The sequence below is a fragment of the Vigna unguiculata genome, chromosome 11, assembly GCF_037176805.1.
Source record: "Vigna unguiculata cultivar grain cowpea cultivar isolate G323 ecotype 2 chromosome 11, ASM3717680v1, whole genome shotgun sequence".
Taxonomy (NCBI): Eukaryota; Viridiplantae; Streptophyta; class Magnoliopsida; order Fabales; family Fabaceae; genus Vigna; species Vigna unguiculata.
This window is the reverse complement of record NC_140802.1, coordinates 35156106-35176976: the sequence shown is the minus strand read 5'-3', so window position 1 is coordinate 35176976 and position 20871 is coordinate 35156106. Positions and strand designations below refer to the sequence as shown.

At 30.5% G+C, this 20871-nt stretch overlaps 1 protein-coding gene and 2 pseudogenes across 1 annotated transcript; 2 read left to right on the top strand and 1 right to left on the bottom strand.

Moving 5' to 3' along the window:
- Positions 1-290: 290 nt before the first annotated feature.
- On the top strand, positions 291-3829 carry LOC146881848 (uncharacterized; annotated as a pseudogene).
- Positions 3830-4045: 216 nt separating this feature from the next.
- Positions 4046-12902, top strand: LOC146881847 (uncharacterized; annotated as a pseudogene).
- A 3669-nt stretch (positions 12903-16571) lies between these two features.
- Positions 16572-19318, bottom strand: LOC114168548 (zinc finger protein MAGPIE-like). The gene is made up of 3 exons (XM_028053422.2): positions 19013-19318; positions 18377-18773; positions 16572-17629 (listed from the first exon to the last, which is right to left on the bottom strand). Exons 1-3 carry the CDS (start codon positions 19143-19145, stop codon positions 16750-16752), a joined length of 1410 nt encoding a protein of 469 aa, XP_027909223.2. The 5' UTR covers positions 19146-19318; the 3' UTR covers positions 16572-16749.
- Between the last annotated feature and the right edge of the window lie 1553 nt (positions 19319-20871).

The window sequence follows — 20871 nt, the reverse complement described above, 5'->3', positions numbered from 1 at the left end:
TCGTAATTTTTTTGTCACTGCTCATGCTTTTATAAAGTGACGTCGTAAATACTAGGTTGCATTATTTTTACTTAGTTTCACACTTTATCTTAATTTTTATTAAAATATTATATAATGTATTTATTTTATTTCTAGTTAGTTATCTATACTTGAACTTATTTTTCTTCCTATGTTAGTAGACTTCCTATGTTGTAATGCTTTTATTTATATTACTTACTAAGGTAGATATTTAGGTATTAGAATAATATATGATGAATCGTTGTTAAAAAATTATGTAGGTGTCTTTATCAATGGATAAATCTTGAATTTCTAAAACCACGAAACTCAAACTCAATTGAGTACTCCATTGGTTTAAATAAATTCCTATACTTTTCTTTTGGGAATGGAGTTACAGGAGATATGATATGATGTTCATGTCCAAATTGTGGCTTTATGAAATGGAAAAGTAGAGAAATAGTTGAAGATCACTTACTTTATAAAGAATTTCCTCAAAATAATGTTATATGGGATCTTCATGGTGAAAGACCTCAAATGGAAGATGATTCACAATAACATGTTCCTCTTGAAGATCCAATGGAAATAATGATCAACGATGCATTTAGGCATTGCAGACAGGAAGCCAATAACACAAATTTATCACAACAATCAAGTGCAAATGAAAATTTAAATGAAGGAACAAGGAATGATCACACTGGTTTTCATGAGATTTTGAATGTTGGAAGGCAAGCATTGTATGAAGGAAGCAACTACACTAAACTAGAATTTATAATCAAATTGTATCATATAAAAGTTTTATGTGTATTAAGTGACAAGGCAATGATTATGATACTATTTGTGTATAAAGATGCATTTAAACAAGCAAAGTTTCCCTCATCTGCTTCTGAGGCTAAGAAAATCATTAACAAAAGTGGTCTTAACTATATAAAGATAGATGCATGTCCAAAATATTGTATGTTGTACTTAGGAGATGAAAAATATTTGGAGGCATGCAAGACATGTGGAACATCTAGGTGGAAACCTAAGAAGAAAAAGATAATTGCAAAGGTTTTATGTTACTTTCCATTGAAACCAAGATTGCAAAGATTGTTCTCATGTTCTAAGACTGCGCAAGATATGAGATCACATGCATTAGATAATAATAAAGATTGCTTGATGAGGCATCCAAGAGATGGTGAGGCATGGAAGACATTTGATTTAATCCATCCAGAGTTTTCTTTAGATCCTCGCAATGTTCGTTTGGGCCTTACTACTGATGGTTTTAGTCCATTAAAGACCATGAGTTCCACATATAGCATTTGGCCAGTGTTCTTTATTCCATATACCCTTCATCCTTGGATGTGTATGAAGCACACTTCCTTCATCCTATCAATGATCATTCCAGGCAAGAGATCTCCTAGAAATAACATAGATGTATTCTTACAACCCCTTATAGAAGAGTTGCGTGAGCTATGAAATAATGGTGTTGAAACCTTTGATTCATCATTGAATGAAACTTTCAAACTGCGTGCAGCTTTGATGTGCACAATTAGTGACTTTCCCGGTCTAGGCATTTTATCTGGTTGAAACATACACATAGGTTTGGCTTGCCTAACTTGTAATTTTGATGCTAGGCCTTGTCGACTTCACAATGGTCGTAAGGGGTGCTTTACGAATCATCATCGTTTTTTAAGTAGAAATCACAAATTTCGTTTGGCTCATGCTCATTTTGATGGAAACATAGAAGAACTAAATCCACCATTAAATTTATCGGGGTCTAACATATTTGGACAGGTGAGAAATGTTAATGTTATATTCGGATCAGGGGCAATAGTGCATGGAACAAAAGAAAGACCCAAAGAAAAGCCCAAACAATGGAATAAAAGAAGCATATTTTTTTAGCTTCCATATTGGCAAACCAATTTGTTGCATCATAATCTATATTTATGCATATCGAAAAAAATGTCTGTGACAATGTCATATATACCTTGTTCCATGAAAAACTTAAATCAAAAGAAAATCTTGATGCTCAAAAGCATTTAAAATTGATAGGCATAAGGCATGATCTTTAGCTAGATGATAATGGAAGATATCCTCTAGCTCTGTTTTCACTAACTCGTGATAACAAGAAGTTATTTCTTAAAACTTTGAAGAATGTTACGGTACTAGATGGTTACTGTAGTAGCATTTCTAGATGTATTGATGAGGTAAACCACAAAATATTTGGGTTGAAAAGCCATGATTTCCACATACTTATGGAACAATTACTGCCATTAGCAATTTGTAACTTGCTACCAGACCATGTTACTATAGTTTTAGTGGAATTTTGTTCATTTTTCAAACTGCTTTGTAGTAAAAGCTTAAATCTTTCAAAGTTGCAGATGCTACAAAATCGTATTGTGGTTACCCTTTGCTAACTAGAAATGTTATTCCCTCCATCATTCTTCACATTTATGGTTCATTTGATTGTTCATCTAATAGAAGAAGCAAAATTAGGGGGTCCAATTCATTATCGATATATGTATCCTGTTGAGAGGTAAAACTTCTATATTTTTAACTTACAATGTCTTCCTATAAATAAGGAATAACCTGTTATTTTAATTATTCTTCATTTTTAGGGAATTGGGACACTTAAAATCCTTTGTTTGTAATAAGGCACAACCAAAAGGGTCCATAGTTGAGGGATATTTAGTTGAAGAATCTCTTACTTTTTGTTCTAGATACATTGAAGATGTGGAGACAAGGTTCAATAGATCTAAATATGTATGTGATGAACCAAATCATAATGAACCTTCTTGTGTGGTCTCTATCTTCCCACATATTGGTAAACAAGTAGGAGCATCTTCAATATTTACGTTAACTCAAATGCAAAAATTTTAAGCTCATCGATATGCTCTCCTTAATTGTGCAATAATCACACCATTTGTGGAATAAGTAAAGTGAAATAAATTTCACGTGTTTTATCATTTTGAAAATATAAAAGTCAATATATTGATTATAATAATATATACATGTAGTGAATTTAGACAATGTGTAAGAAGAAGTTCAAGGGGAAGAAGACCTTCAACTACAGAGATAGAGAAAAAGGTCAATAAAGAGTTTGTTGACTGGTTTCATAAGCAAGTGAGTGATTATTTTATTATATAACTATCTGTGTTTTTGTTTGGCATATTTTTATTAACTTTCACAATTATATATTTTATATTATGAATCCAGACACAATGGATACAATGTCTATTGATCTTAAATTTTTGGCAAGAGGTCCACTAGACAATGCAAGAAGGTTTACTACATATAACATCAACGGGTTCAAATTTTGAACATTAGCTCGAGAAGAAGGATTAAGAACACAAAACAGTGGTGTTTTCTTAATGTCTAACACATCATGTGTTTCAATTAGTAATGATGGAAACATAAAGCAAGCTAACTTATCGTACTATGGGAAGTTGGAAGATATCAATGAGATAAATTATTATGGTCAATTTTGCATTACTCTTTTCGAATATAAATGGGCTGATATGACACGAGATAGAGGGTATAAAAAGGATCAATGGAATTTTAATTGTGTTAATTTTGATAGATTGATTCATATTGAGGACCGTGAAGAACATGAACCCTACATTGAAGCATCTCAAGCACAAATGGTGTATTATGTAGATTATATGGTTAATGAAGGATGGAGCATTATTGTACATATAGACCAAGAGATTTATATAAAATGGGAGAAGAAGTGGAAGAAAATGTATATTAAAATGAGCCATATGAATAACAAGAGCTTGAACATTTTTCTAGCCTCAACAATGAATATATGCAGTTGGCAAAAAATTATCTAACTAATGATATGGGTGATTGAAGTTAGATCTCAAACATAGAAATAATTTCAGGTTTGCTTGAATAAATTTATTTACTATTGTACTTTATTAAAAGTAAATATTTAATAGTAGTTAAAGTTACATTAATTTTAGTTTTGTAAATTATTGAGACTATTATTTAATTATTAAATGAATTGTCATTGTCCTCTAATTAGATTAGTTTCTTTATTAATGTTTTATTTCATGAATATGTAGTCATGCCAAAGTTGAAGCATTTTAGAAATCCACAAAAGTCAACACCTTAACCACAACCCGTTGTATCTCCAAAACGTGATCCAACCTATTATGGACCAACTTTTGAGCATCCAAATATTGATGTACTTGATGTCCACAATATGCCAACTTCTAATGTTCCAAATATTGGTAACATTACTCCAAACATGTCAACTCCTAATGTTTTAGAAGATAATGAAACACCTACACTTTATGTTGGACATGAATTTGCACATTGTTGGACTGTAGAAACAATAGGTATATATATATATATATATATATATATATATATATATATATATATATATATATATATATATATATATATTTTATTATAATTATCATATGATATATTTTATAACTTTGTTTGGTTATGTTATTTTATTGTCAAAGATTCAGAAGGAGTTATTCAAAAGATTAAGGTCAAAGTTAAAGGTGTGAATAACCTCTCAAGGAAGCTACGCATCATTGTGGATTTTAATGAGCAAGGCTTTGCAATTGGTAAAGGGCAATCCTATCTAGCTAGATTTCTAGGAACCTTGGAGTTGATTGCAAGTTGTTTCCTATTAATTATGATAGGTGGTTTGGACCTTCCGGTGTCCCTAAAATTTATTTTAATGATTGCTTTGAAACACTTTTAAACGTATAATAGTTATGAAAGTATTTAATATATATTTCTTATGTTTTTAATATTTGTAGCTAAATTTAACATTCATCTATTTGTCTTTAATTTTGAAGCCTCAGTTTTATTTTAAGATTTGTGAGGCTAATGCACAACGATATTGCAAAATGAGTTTGGGGAGGAAATGGGCTGCAAATAGACAAAGCTTGTGGAATGAATTCAATGATCCAACCAAAACTAGAGATGAAATCATAAGTAATGTGCCACTAGGAATAGATAAAGATCAGTGGGCTCGTTTTGTTCATTATTGTCATCAACCATGTACATAGGTAAAACTTGAAAACTTGATTATTTTAATTTTTTTTAACTAGTTATTTGATTATTATTAAATTTTTGTTGTTTTGTGAATAGGCACTTTGTAGGAGAAATAAGGAAATTCGAAAAAAACAAGTAATTTCATACACAGGTGGCTCTAAAGCGAATTCTACCATAAGGAATGAGATGGTAATGTCACTATATTATTGTATATGTTGTTTATAAAAGCCTAATGTTATACTAATTAACCTTTTCTACTTTAGTTATTGAAAATTGGAAAGTTGCTAAGTTGTGGAAAATTATATATTGAAACACATATAGTTGTAAGTTTTTAGTATTTAAGAAATATTGTTTTCAAGTGTTATGATTTTAGTATTCAAATTTTTATAATTCGTTATAACTATTACATGTTCTAGGAAAAAATTGAATTAGGTTTGACTCAAAGCACTATTGATGAATCTGAAGTATCTCCTCATGATGTACTTGGTAGAGTGTTGGGGCTAGAGCACTCTAGTATAGTGCGAGGTATGGGTTTAGGAGTTGTTCCTAGTAACACATTCAAGAATTCTAGGCTTCATTCTTCAAATTTTATCTCTTCTTCATCTAGTTCTATTTCATGCCCCTCCTCTAACCAATGGCAAGCAAAGTATAACAATCTAGAATCAACATTCAAGGATTATATGATAATGAAGGAAGGAGGCATTCCTGAAGAAATGGCTAGTTTTTTCACTTCAGAAACAATAAGTATAAATGATCAAAATATGATTATATTTGTTAACTTCTTTAATATAAATTAGTTGAGTTGAGGATATAGATTTAGTTCTTTGGTCAAACAAGATATTGTTTACTATCTTGAAAAAGGTATATCCAGATTTTTTTGTGTTATTTACTCTTGTATCCAGATTTTTGGTACCTAACAAAAAGGTGTATTATTGTTAGTTTGGAAAGTACACTATCATATCCAAATTTTTGTGTTACATTTTCTTATTCACTTGTATATTTGTGATTTTAATTATATATACTAATTAATTTTTGTGTTTTTTTAGCCAAATGATGTTTCAAGTGTTCCAAATACTCCAATGGGAGGAAGAGAATCGTCAACAACTAGTAACCCTTGGTTTATTTTTCTGTATTTATTTTTAGTATTAGATACAATATCACTTCTATTTTGTGAGAGGAAAAAAAAATTCTTGGATGTATATATATATATTTATAGTCAACCACTACTTTAGTTTGATATTTATATTTTTAATACTTGGTACAAATGTTTACCTTCTTCTACATTATTATCATTATGGATAGTTCCATTAGATTTTTTGAAAAATATTTGAGTTGTGAATCTTTAACTATGTTAGGCAGTTTTTATTTACAGTGAGTCTTATTTATTCATATTGTATTTTATTTTATTTCATGCAACAACAAAAATCTCATTTGTCTATATAAAATTAAATTGAAATTTTTTTCATAAAAAATAAGTTTTTGTTTTTATTATCATAAATGGTTAAATTATTAATCTTTCAAGATTTTTTAAACAAATAAAATAATATTACTTTATAATAAAATTCTCCACTAAAAATGCAGATTTAAAATAATGATCACATAGATTTAATGTATCTCACAAAAATCTCTATGTAGGTATAAAAAGCTTAATTAAAACTCATTTTATAACTTGTACATGTAACCGAGGTTGAAAACCTCCTCAATATAACCTTTGCAGTATATTATGGGTATTGGAGGTTTTAAAAAACCTCCGCTAATTACTTGTGGCGAGTCTAACTGCGGAGGATTTTAAAACTTCTGTAGTTTAATTAGTAGAGGTCAAAAACCTCCACTAAACAACAAAAAAACCTCCACTATTTACTTAGTTTTTTGTAGTGTATCCATCAAGTTATTTGTTTCCATTGTGTTAAATTATGTTTATATTTTACATCTTATTTCTACATTTATTTTCCTTTAAACCACTGAAGTTTTGGTTTTCTCATCATTTATCAATAACAAATCAATTAATTTAAACTACATTAGTCCTTGAGGGATATGATATATGAACTTGTCCACTATATTACTTGTATAATTTGGCACATTTGTCAAACACGTAACAAATGGAATCGTGAAACCCAATCCTAGTGAAGTTTTTATCTTATATTTTTCTCAACCGAGCTATTTATTTCCATTGTGTCAATTTCTATTTATATTTTACATCTTAATTCTACATTTATTTTTCCATTAAACCACAAATATTTTGGTATTCTCACCCTTTATCACTAACAAATCAAATAATTTAAACTACATTAGTCCTTGTGGGATACGATATTCGGACTTGTCCACTGTATTACTTGTATGATTTGGTACACTTGCCAAAAAATAACAACTTTGATAAAAGAACTTCTAATAATTGTAATATGATTCTACTCTTACTAAAGTAGTGAGTGATTAAGGTTCAGTTGGGAATTTAGTTTCGTCAATGTTCAACTACTTCCAGCAGTCAATGATTAAAATTGATTCTCTATATTAATGACTATATTTGGTTATACTTTCAAACTATATTTTCTCAAGCAAGATCTAAGGTCGCTTCTTGTGGTAGAGGAGAGGAAATATCCCCATTGAACCTTCTTGAGGATGAGAAGTTAAGGAACAAAAATTGATTAGTTGCTACTGGTGGCAAAAATCCTAAGGGGCGAGTATATGGGGTTTGAAAACAGAGTGAAGGTTATCTTTACGGGAAAGTCTTCACAAAAACAAACATCTAGTTCTACAACTATGGATTCACAAAAGATTCAAAGGTTGGAAGAAAGTATTCGTTAATCAAGGAAGGAGTTTCATCAATCCATGGAGGAGAATCAACGATTGCAACGAAAATTAGAATCCCTAATAAAAAATTTCATCCCTCTTCCTCCTCCCATCACACAAACCATTTTGCAAGATGTCAATGAAAAACCACATAATAAGTACCAAAACCAAGATGGTGCTTAAGAGGGTGACCAACATCATGGACAAAGATTACAGTACTTGACCTAAGGCTAAGATTAGTTGGTTTTTTAATTGAAGGACTTGAACTAGGGCTAAGATACAAATTATTATGCATGACTTTAAAATATTATGAATTTCTTTTTCTGTTTTATGTTGTTTACTTTATCCTATAGTTTGTAGTTTAATGTTATGTTAATGACTATTTATCAGCATAGACTTGACTAGAAGCAGTTGAGTTAGGTATTTCCTAAGATTGAAGTAATGACTTATTCAAATAAGTCATTTAGAAGGTTAATTTAATAAGAGTTAACTTTATTATAACAATGAAATGGATAGTTGAAAATGTATCTAATAATGTGTATACATTTTTAACAAATTAAAGTTATTTCAAAAAAATAAAATGTGTGTGTGTGTGTAAAATTATTTTATATATTGCATAGATTTTGGATTTCTAAGTTGTGTACAATATTTTTTTTCTTTTCATATTTAGGTTACTTACAAAAACGTTTTGTAGGTAAGTTACATACGAACTTTTTCGTAAGTAAATTACCTATAAAAATTTTTGTAGGTAATTTACCTATGAATTTTTTTGTAGATAATTTACTAGCGAAATTTTGCGTGGGTTAACTACGAAATATTTCATAAATAATTTATCTACAGAGATTTTTGTGGACAAATTACTTACGAAATATTTCGTAGATAATCCAAATACAAAAAAGTGTACCTTTTTCACGAGTATTTTTATAAATAATTTTGATGTCTTAATTTCGTAGTTGATATTAATTGAGTAAAATCAAATATGTAAAATTTTATGCATCTTTATTTTTCATCTTATTCATTGATTGAATTCTCTTTATCATTAGTAAATTTTTATTGTTCTATTTAATTATCCTCATAAAAATACTCATATATATATTATGATTTTAACCCCTAATTATTATGCACACTATTGAAAAATATAATCATGATTTCAAATCAATCCTCAAACACATCTACATATAATAAATCACATAAACCATGCACACTAGTGTAAAATAGACTTTTTATACCAGTTCTAGTATCGGTATAGATGCAGACAATATAGAAGGTTTTATCTTTCTATATCGGTTATTTTTATACCATTTCTAAAATCGGTACAGAAAATCCTCTTGGAAAGGGAAAGTTATGTAAGAAAAAACGACTTACTATACCGATTATAGTTCCAATCGGTATAAAAAATTACACATTTTACACCAAGTATGACCTCAACCGGTATAAAAAGTGATTTTTTATTTTTTAATAAAAATTCGTTTATGCTTCCTACCACATACCAAACTTGTATATAATTACCCAATACATCCAGAAAAAAAATCTCATTCAATCTAATATTTACATGAAATAGAATCTAATGTTTATATGATATATAATACTACTCCAAACCGAATTACTATGTAATTCATAAAACACCTAACATCATCTTATATAAACACTTAAAAGAAATGAAGCCCATTGCTCACGAACTTCCTTCAAGACTCCTTGATCCATTGGAGATGTGTCATTGAAAATCTACAGTATGAATAGTTGAGTCAACAATCTTTTAGTGATAAATACTTAAGATGTGATTTATAAATTGTACATATTACCATATCCCATGAGTCTACAATGTTTGCGTATATGATTCTATGCATGTGCCTCATGGTATAATATCCACACACATAGCTTTCCAATTGACGTGAGCACTACAAGTTAAATTCATATAATATCATAAATTTGATAATTGTATTTCAATAGTTTGAAGATTAACTACTTAAAGTTGGTGCAATGAACTGCAACTTCTTTCTAGAAGTGATTTGTTGTCCCTGCAACCTGGAATGAGCCTCAACCGCTCTGTAAAAGTTAATGTATATTGAAATTGTGCCTAGTATGGAACTTAGTAAAATTAAATTATATAACACAAAAAATAAGTTAATAAAAAAAACTTACGCTTGTAATGTACTTTTAATTCTCAAAGTGTTAGGCTTCTTGTGTAATGAATACAAAAGAACCACAACAAACTTCTAAGGAAGAATTACCAGCAACTGCCAATGACCCCTGTAGGTTCAATATAAATATGAGAACATATGAGGGGAGTTTTCAAGCTCTCTCAATTACTCTTAAATATAGTCTCTTTTATTTATCTCACTGTAACAATTTATGAGAACACATGCATGATACACAGTTAATTTGAAATCAAGATTTAAACAAAATATAACCATCTGCTCATTGGTCGATCCTAAAACAGCATGCCATTTATCTGTTACATTTATTTTTCACTTCAGGATGCCTTTGTTTCAGAAAGAAGAAAAGCCAAAATGCTTAACTTCTCAATTGCGTATGGAAAGACTCTAGTTGGGCTATCAAGGGTTTGGAAGGTACCTTGAATTATGTAACTTATTGTGAAGGGCTTAAATAGTTTACAAGTCCTCTTCATTATTGATTTAGTTTTCCAAAGTTACACATTTTTTTCTCAGGTTTTTGTGAAAGAGGCTAGGAGAACAGTTGACCTTTGGTACAACGACAGAAAAGAAGTGTTGAAATGGCAAGAAGAACGTAAAAAGGAAGCTTATGAATTTCAAAGGGTGCACACATTACTAGGGCGAGCCCGGAGGTTTCCATAGATAGACCCAGATCATAGCTACCATAGAGGTCATATTGAGCGACCTGCTATCGATACACCAGTTCAAGTCCGTGATCTTTCAAATACTTTTATACAATTGTCTGCAACACTCCCTTTCTGTTTGTCACTATTCTCAACTTTGATGGTTAGATATAGTAAATATAGACTGTACCAATTCGTTGATAGCAGTCCTACCATGTAAAAATGGTGACTCGCTCTTACTAGAGAGGGTTTAGTAAAAGTGATAATTTAGTTTTTGAAGAGATTCTGAATAAAAGAAAAGAAGTAGTAAAAGTGAAGAAAAGGAAAAGAATAAGGTGACATGCATTAGTTCGTACAGGGAAATAAAAAAACAAAAAGTGGGAGAGGAGAAAAATGGATAAGGACATGAAAAACAAAAGAAAAGAGAAAAAAGAAGAAGTGATGGAGATGGATTGAAAGATGAGAGATTGGGTGGGTGGACAAAATCAAATTCCTCTATCCCTCTTGTCTTGTATTAATCCTATTGATTCCAATGACCTTATTTTTGTTAACTTTGTGTTCGAAGATTGCAGTTTTAACTGATGCATACAAAGACAACTTCTTCTGCATTTTGGTGACTTTTCCAGAAATAGTATACAGGACTTTTGGCGAACAAAACCCGATTTAATGAAAAATGAGTTAAAAACTTACATCCTAATAAAGTTTAACAACTAAGAATCAAGAGAAAGTGGAAGCAATCTTTCAACACTGAAAACTGACAGGGATGGAGTGTAGTGCAGATAGCCTTTCTTCTTTTGAGAAGATTTTGATCATATTTGTCCATGCATAAATAAAATATTAGTTGTGCCACGATGAAGCAAATGAAATCATGGGATCTACTTTTTTTTATCGTAGTGTATGTGTATTATTCAATTTGTTCAGCTACTACTATGATTTTAGCACTTAAGATGCTTAAATTCTTCAGCTACTACTACTACTATAATTTGGTGCTTGAAAATGGTATAACTAAAGGCCATAATTTTTTCTATTGCTTATTTGAACAATGAAAATTCGTATTTTATGATATGAGATTTCAACAAGGGAAGAGTCGTGGAGGTGATTAATATTAAAAAGTTGTAGCTTGTGGTGAAATTTATGTAACAAATTCTTAGAATTTGAACATTATGACTCAGTTCAATCTCACAAACCAACTTTTAAAGTGAGACAAAAAAAATTCAATATGCATTCAGTAGACATTTTTGACAGCTACTTATGACAAAGAATGTGTTGAATTACAAGAAGTATGAGTTTGTTGAAAAAGAATGGTATGAAAAAGAAAAAGTTGCATGTACTGCAGCCCTAATGGGAAGCACATCTTCATCAATGAAAAAGTAAGTATAAGCACTATGACAATGTTAGATGTTCATGATCAATGTAGGTTTATTTGTCTTACTAAACTCAATTTGGTAATTCATTTTCTACACTTTTAAAATCAAGTGGCAAGTTATTGGGGAAACCAAGTGTAACATTCTTCATCCTACGTAATATCTACTGAAAGTTATTTCATCTCAAAAGCAATCATTTGTCTAAAATCATGTTAACTATTATTTCCACAAGACGCAAGAAATCTTGATAAAAACATATGGAATGATAATAACCAGTTATGTACCTCTTCTATCCTTTTCCTCAATCCATAGAAGCTCTTTTTTCTGAATAGCTGAATCAGGGATTATGTCCTGAGTATACCCTGCATTGATATGATGATGTAGTTTAGAGATTAAGCTTAGTTAGACTTAACTTGGGTACTATAATTCTTGGTTTAGGAGTGTTCTAATTTAATAGTTATCATATTGCCTTAGAATCATGAGTAGTATCCTCTTATTGATTTTTTTCACTGCTTGCACTAACTTTTAATCAATATGCATTAGGTATGTTACAGCTCGGGCATGGTTGAGAAATGAAAGTCAAGGTTATTGGTAATGAGTAACCTACCTTAAAATCTTTGCAGAAACAACCTACCCTAAAATCTTTGCAGAAACAACCTAACTTAGCAAAAATAGGAAATACGGGAACATCAAACATAGCAAAAGCAACAAACCCAACAAATAATAGGAGAATAGTGATATTGCCTGAACGTGATAACAATGGAGATGCGAAACACGAACGTGACAACAATGGAGGTGCGAAACACGAACGTGAACAGAGGAGATCAACTCCAATGGAGGAGCGAATGCAAATGATGAAGGAAAGGAGAATGGAGAAGATGATGACAGAATGGCGAACGACGAATGCGAATGGCGAACGACGAACCCAAACGGTAAACGCGAACAGACCTCAGTAGCAACAGACGAACATTGGACGGAAACGATGAGACCCAATGTGGGGAGTAAATGGAAATGAAAAAAAAGAGAGAAAGTCTGGAAACGTGAAACATCAGTGAGAAGTGAGAAGGCTAATGAAAAATCGAATATTCTATACCTATAATACTTAAAATAATTATAAAATATCTTATTTAATATTCTAAAAATGTCGCTGAACCACTTTTTATAAGTCCAACAGAAATAAAAGAACTTATATTATTCATAAAATTATTATGGTCTCTTTTTTATATTTAATAAATTTAAACAGGTATAATATATAGGTATAAAAAACTAATTTTGGTGTCAGATGAAAATTGTAGTATAATGAAAGAATAAGAAAAAAAAATTATCCAGGGAACATTGTTAAACCAGTTTTCTTATTGCTTTCGAAACATAAAAACTACACCCCCTACATTTTTTTCATACAAAAATTTGAATTGGTACTGACACACCAAATTCATAATTGTTGTTGTCAGAGCTAAAGAAAAAAAAAATTGTGAATGGTGACATGAAGAAGCTTTTAAGACCTACACTTCATGGCAATCATGATTCCTCCACCATATTCCTTCCTTATATATACCTATCACATTATTTTGCACATCTTCAAATATTTTCTATATTTTCGATGAAATAGATTTTGCGGTATAATCGTGAACAATCATTTGATAACTTGTCCCACCCATAATAACGTAGGCAAAAGTAAAAGCAAAATCAAACAACAGTGTACGGCTCCAAGACTGGAGAATATGGCTTCTCTTTTGCTTTTTCTTTTCATACTTATGTTTTCTTTACCTTTTCATTCATAATAAAATGCATCCAACCAAATCTAGTGCTCACTGTTAAATCCATCACATAAAACAGTGAAAAGTTTAATGGGTAATGATGTATAGATGTTTTTTTTATTATTATAAAAATACTTGTTCCATGCATATTTCTATATTTGTTCTCTTCTTTATTGCTTCTTTCTTCCCTTTTTCTTTTTGTCTTTGTACACATTAATTAACGAGAGTGTTCACAGGCCATTAAATCAAAACAGTTAAGGGATTAATCTTCTTGCATTGTTGGAGGAGTTTTGTTAAAGATTTATGACCTATGCTTTAAATAAAACAAAAAAAAAAACATTTTCATAAAATATGTTTATATGAGATGAAATTTAAGTATTTGAGTTATAAGATAAAAGTATTATTTTATTTTAAAAGCATCTCTTTCTATCAACAACTGAAGAAAACGTTATTAAAGTAATAATAATATAACTTAATAAAACTACATAAAATAAATTGAATTATATAGGGATAACTGTTGCAAAAGAAATAACTTAAAAATAATAATTATATCAAAAAAGAAAAAGAAGTCAAATTACTCTTTTTTATTCTATTTTATCTTTAATTTAAATTTAATATACTTCTCTCTCTTGTAGGAGTATTATCTTAAGCACATAGGTTAGCTTGTGTAGTTGTTTTCTTGTGAGTGGACAGATTCCTTAGCCGAAAGGCAGCTTCAACAGTAAATTGTAATTTTGGTTCATATTTATTTTTTGTTTAGAATTTTGAATTTTGGATTGTATTTTAATTCTCATATTTTAAAAAAAATTATATCTTAATCCTATATTTAATTTTCTATATTTTTTATTTTAATTAAATCCTAAATTGAACATATATATTCATTTAAGGTGTTATCAATAAAACAATTTAATTAATTAAATATAAAATTAAATAAATAAAGACATGAAAAAAAAATAAAGATTAAACCAAATTTGCAAATTTTCTAAAATGCAAAGACTAAAATTGTGTAAAAGTAAATAAAGGGACTAAAACTACAGATAAAAAAACTTAAAAAAGAAAAAAAAAGTGTAGAGAGAAAACACTACAAAAAGTATTAGTAAGCTACTAAAGTTACTTGCTACATCTATAAAAATTGGCAAAGCCAAAGAATTTTGAATTTTCATTTTGTTTTTCAGACGAATTCCGGTGATATGGGATGGGCCAAAGGGTGCCCGTGAAGCTTTGAAAACTACGAGGTAAACTATAATCTAAAAAATAAAGGAGAAGGTACAATTAGAGTTTCTTATCAATTAAATAAAATCATATATAACATATTGAAAATATTTCTTAAGAAAAACTTATTTAGGACACACTAGTATTAGTGAGTTGAAATTTCATAGTGATTTTCATTCCATTTAATCACACAATTAGTATATAATTAAAAGTCATTAATTTGTATAGAACTACTTTAAAATTTATAGTGTTCAGGTTATTTCTCATCTACAAATATTTCACTTATAAAAATTTAAGTTTTATAAATGAATTATGTTACTGATATAAAACCTTAAATTTTGAAAAGGAAAAAAAAATTACCTCCAAAATATTTCTTTAATTGAAAACGCAGAAAGTTTATTAACTAATGTGTGCTAGATATTTGTAAATACATTATTGATGGAGTTAATGAGTAGCATGATAAATGTTTTTCCTAGTTAGTCAATCAACACATTCATCTTTAAAATAGTCAATGCTATATTTATATATATAACACATAAAAAAATGAATTTAATATTTTAAACTATTTATTTAAAAAAGAAATTAGAATGGTGAGACAAACTCTAGTACTAATTCAAAAGTACTATGTCATGTTAATTTCGGACACTTTCATGGTAATACAACCATAAAGATGTATTAATTAAAAGGTTGATATTACCGAACTTGTGCAGACGAATCAGTTAACAATGTTGTTTCAATTGAATCAATAGTTCTGAGTTCAAGTATATGTAATTATGTCAAAAAAGATTAAAACAAAAGTTTTTACTGTCATAATAAAATTTAATTTAAACATGTCGATCGATAATAACCTACTATCATTGAATTATGTTCTGATTGATGATAAAATATTATTGTTATAATAGTTGAAATAATTTGCAAATGTAAAAACCTTCCATTATGATATACTAAAATTGTAACTCTATACCGTACTTTCCGCTGAATGCATGGAAAGAAGAGGAGGGTAGGGAACCAAGAAAAAGTGATATAAAATAATTAAGAGGGAAAATGATTATAAATTAACTGAAAAAAAAAAAACAATTAACATGCTTGGATCTCATTCTTAGCTCCATTTTTGTGCATGGTTAGAAAACTTAGCCAATCTCGTCATGCTACAAATATGCATTGCAGGGTGAATGAAAAGTGTGCATTAATTTATTTTTTAACCTAAAGGCTAAAAGCCTATTCGTACTAATATATGCTTTTTTTTCACTGGAAAATTCTCCTTTTTAAGCCAAAGGCATGAAGCACAACACATCAGAGAGATGAAACAAACTGTGCAATAATGGACTCCAAAGCTTGTCCTTTGCTTTGCCCCCACTACTCCACAACCCTCTCTCTCTCTCTCTCTCTCTCTCTCTCTCTCTCCTTTTATCAAAAATTAAAGCCACCATTTTTAAAAAAGGGGTCAGCTTTCAGCATTCAAAAGAATATGCATGGATATCTCTTCTTTCAACCCTTCAATAGTTTTCTAACAGCAAACCTTTTAGCCCTCATCAACCACTCAATACCCACCTTTTCCTCTCTGCAAAGTTTCCAGATACTTAATTCTGTTCCTCCAATTCCAACTTCACCATCATACATTATCTTTTTCTTTTAGTGCTATTTTCCCCTTTCACATACTCAAACAATCAAAAACCAACATATATATACTTAAATATCAACTCAAGATTTTTTTCACACTACATTCTTTTTCCTTTTCTTCAACACATTAATTATTACTCTCTCTTTCTCTTCCTTGCAAAGTGTACATTCTCAAATGAGTGTGGAAAAGACCATTTTCATCGAACACTTTTCTTCAAATCAAATCCACCTGTTGATTGATGAAGTGTGGCAAATGGTTTTGCACACCAACACCGAGGAAATCCCTGAACTGCCCCCCTCCATTTTCTTCACTGAGTACGTGTCTACGTTTGGGAGGGTGCATTTGTGACAAGTCACATGCAGAGTTATCTGGTTCAGTCCCAAGTGTGCTAAGAACTAAACTTGAACCGTACATGCCACTGAACTTGTTACTGCTATCCCCATCTTGACCTTGAGCAGCAGCACTGCTACCACATTTCAAACCTATGCTCCCAAGCCATGAAGGGTCGCTTGAGCTTGATCCAATTTGTGCAGCTTTCTGCAACAAAGCCGTGGCTGACATGTTTGCTGAGGAACATGTTTGGTGGGGTTGGTGTTGGGAACTGTACAAAGAAGGAACACTCGAGTTGCCTAGGGGAAGTGATGTAGTTGTTGTGCTTGTTGTTAGCTTTTGGATGTTACTGTCATTGGAAAGTTTAGTCCTGAACACCCAACTTAGTTGATAGTTTGAAGGTGCAAAGTTTGAGCATTGGACCAGTGAGTTGCCACCATATGAGCTTGTGGCAGACCCAAGTTGATGAATCTCACTCAAATTGTTGTTCACCATTGTTTCTTGAGCCTGAGGAGATGATGTTTGACCCATCCAAAGGGGTAGTCCCCTAGATGTTTGATTATTTGTTTCTTCTTCTGTGCTTGAAACTGGCTTGAAAATTGAAGAAAAATGGGTTGCCATGTTATGGCCTAGAGAAGTTCCAATCACGTTGTAACCGATGTTACCCCCTAAAGAGGTGTTCATGTCTGATGATGCATTTACCCTTGCTGTTTCTTCTGCCAAAGCATCACAGAAGGCCCTGTGAGTGATGAAACTGTCCCTCCTGCTCATAAGAAAAACAATAATATGAATAATAAAATAAAAATAATCTAAATGTGTTTGTTTATCAGTGTAACAATCAGTCTCAGTTTGTAGCACAAAATAGTAACAAAGTAAAAAATATCAGTGGCTAGATTATTTAATGTTGCTTCTCCATTTTGGTGCATTGTACTTCGTGACGACTTTAAACTCACTGAGATACGTTTGTTTCTCTCTTTCTAATCACTCAAATAATGTTATTTGGTAGCATCGATCGTGGTAACAAATAGTTGGTTTTGGATTTTAATGCAATATTCGTTCGAAGGTGAAGACAAACGATATAACATTAGCTCAACAAAAGTACAAAATGGGAGTATATAACATGATAACATGACTAAGACATTATGACTTATGCGATTACTAACTAGCCTATAGGGGTTATAATTAACCTGAAACTATATATTTCCAAGGAAAAACTGAATTAATAATTACATAATAGGTATAAGTAAGATAATTCCAAATTAAGAACTTTTGTCGTTTAGGGCTAAGGCTTATCAAAAACTTGTGTGGCTTCCTTTGTTTTGAACTAAGCTCGTTCTCTTTTTCTCTCCAGAAAGCATCAACCAGAGAAAGAGAGAGAGAGGGTTGGATTTAGAGTACTATATATAGTCATGTGTTACCACTTTTACAAAGCAGAAAACTTGATTCTGTAAGATTGGTAAGAGATTTGGCATGAGAAAATTGAGATGAATAGGTTAACTAGTTATTATACCTTGAAAAGATAGTTCCACAGTCACATTTATATTCTCTGGTGCCACAGGTCTTGGAGTGTGCTTTCCAATCCGACTGCACGGCATAACGCTTTGAGCACTTCTCGCACTTCCACTTCTTTTCACCGTGCTTTCTGCAAAAGTGCTTCTTTATCCCAGTTAAATCTCCAAGAGCCCTTGAAGGGTCGTGGTGGACACAACTCTTCTCTGGGCACACATAAACCCTCTTCCTCGCTTCCTTCCCCGTTCTCTGCTTAAGCTTCCAAGGAAGGTTGTGTCCTCGTCGATGGAGCTGAAGATTTTGATCCCTCTGAAAACCCTTCCCACAGGTTTCACACAAGAATCTGTTGGTAGCCATGAGTGTCTTTGGCGATAAGGCCACAACTTCAGCTTCAGGATCTGCGCAAATACAAACACTCACATGTTAAATCATCTGTCATATACCCTTTGGTTTTCTCTTGATGAAAAAGCAAATTATAACTCCGAATATCAAAGCAACATCACAGAATTGGTGATGGAAGCTGTTTTTTGCCATTAGCACTAATGAATTGCTTAAAAATTTTAACTTTTGTTGTAATGATACCAATGATGGTAAAGCTTTTATGCAAGAGATATGAATGAAGAGAAAGAAAGCATGCCTGGGTTTCCTGGGAGGTTTCTCTTCCTCTTCAAAGCAGGAGGAGGATTGTTAGTATTTGATGCAGCAGAAGCAGTTAGGTTGTGAGGGAAAGCATTGGTGATGATTTCTCCTTCATCCATCTTTCTCAGCATCTTGAAACTGTTTGTGATCAGATTCTGAGTTTGACTGAAACTGAGACACAGAGTTGAGTGAGGGAAGAAGAATTAGTGAGCGAATTAAGAGAAAACCCAAGAGACTGGGCATGTAGGCTTGTTAATTATATATGCCTCCAACCCTAAACAGCACAAAGTGGTATATGCAAGATGGGATCTCTCTCTCTCATTCTCTCTCATGTAATTTGAGTTGATTTAATTATCTACTTTTTAGGTGGAATATAATAAAATAAAATAAAATAAACGAAGATGCTGTTGGAGGCGGTGAAAAGTTAAAGAGGAAAGAGAGAGTGATAAAGGAGGAGGCAAAGAAAGGGAGAAGAAGTGAAGCAAAGGTGTATGATGACACATATGATGAGATGGGAAGAAAGTTAATCTCCATTTGGAATGATTATCCTATAATTGTTCTTGTTTTGTGGTTTATTTTAATCCTTTCTCACCCAATAAACTTTTCTGGTATAGTTTGTTTATTTTAATGTAAGAAATATCCCTATGCTTTTACCACATATATGGTGTGTGAATCTGAAACCAGTGTGTGTGTGTGTGTGTGTTGTGTACAGTGGTTTAGTAATGGTGAATTATAAATAGCTTGAGAGAAGCAAGAAGATATATGGTATTTCATCGCTTTAGTTGTGTAATATGTACCCATCAAACTGTCCCATCCAAATCATTCCAAGTTTTGTATGTTTTACAAGTTTTTAAACTTTTCTTTTTCACAAAGTTATCTTTTAGCTTTTTCATTTCCATTTTAACAACACAATAAAGCAAATGACATTTGCTAAAAAGTTACTATTAATTAGTCTTCATTAATACATCTTTTTTCTAACAAAATTAAACTGTTGTTATAAACACTATATATACACAATAAGTTGATAATTCAGAATAATTAGTCGATTTAACATAATAAAAAATGATTTTATTATAGAAACTTGAGCAACTGTTTAATCTAATTAGTGATCAAGATAACGATTATCTATTAAAAGAAAGTTTAATATTATAGTACGCATGAATGGTTTATTTGTGTATTTTAAATTTATAAAACAAAAAGAAAATAAGAGTCAAATATTTTGTTTAATTATACCTCAATCATTATAAGAATTTAAATAAAATTAAGTTTGAAAGATGATTTTTTATTATTATATTAAAAAATAATTTGTGTCAATATTTATTGTACTGCCCAAAATATTTATTATTAATACAATAAATAATATGTATGTTAGTAGTTTAATTTAATGTTAAACAAAGATTAATTACAATAACAAAGACAATATCCTAACATTTGAACTTTTTATCTGTTAAATGAAAGTATTTCTAATTATATATAAATTTTAACATTGCGTATGGTATATAAATATAAATTTAACAGTGAAATTTAAAGGTATATTCACTGTACATATTTTTAAAAAAAATAATATGCATGAAATATCATATTATGTATAAATTATTATCTATTAAATAAATAAACTTTAATATTAAAATTACACTCTATATGAATTTCTTTAATTATTTAAAAAATATTATAGTAACACTTTTTATATATTACTAACTTTAATTATTTGAAAAAAACATTATATACCAGTGTAAAAATAATCATTTAGAACATTTTTTTCTCAATGTGAGTTTTTTATTAATTATTTTGGAAAAGATTATATAATTTCAAATCATTTTTAACGATGGTTCTTTGTCAATTTTTACTTAAGAACAG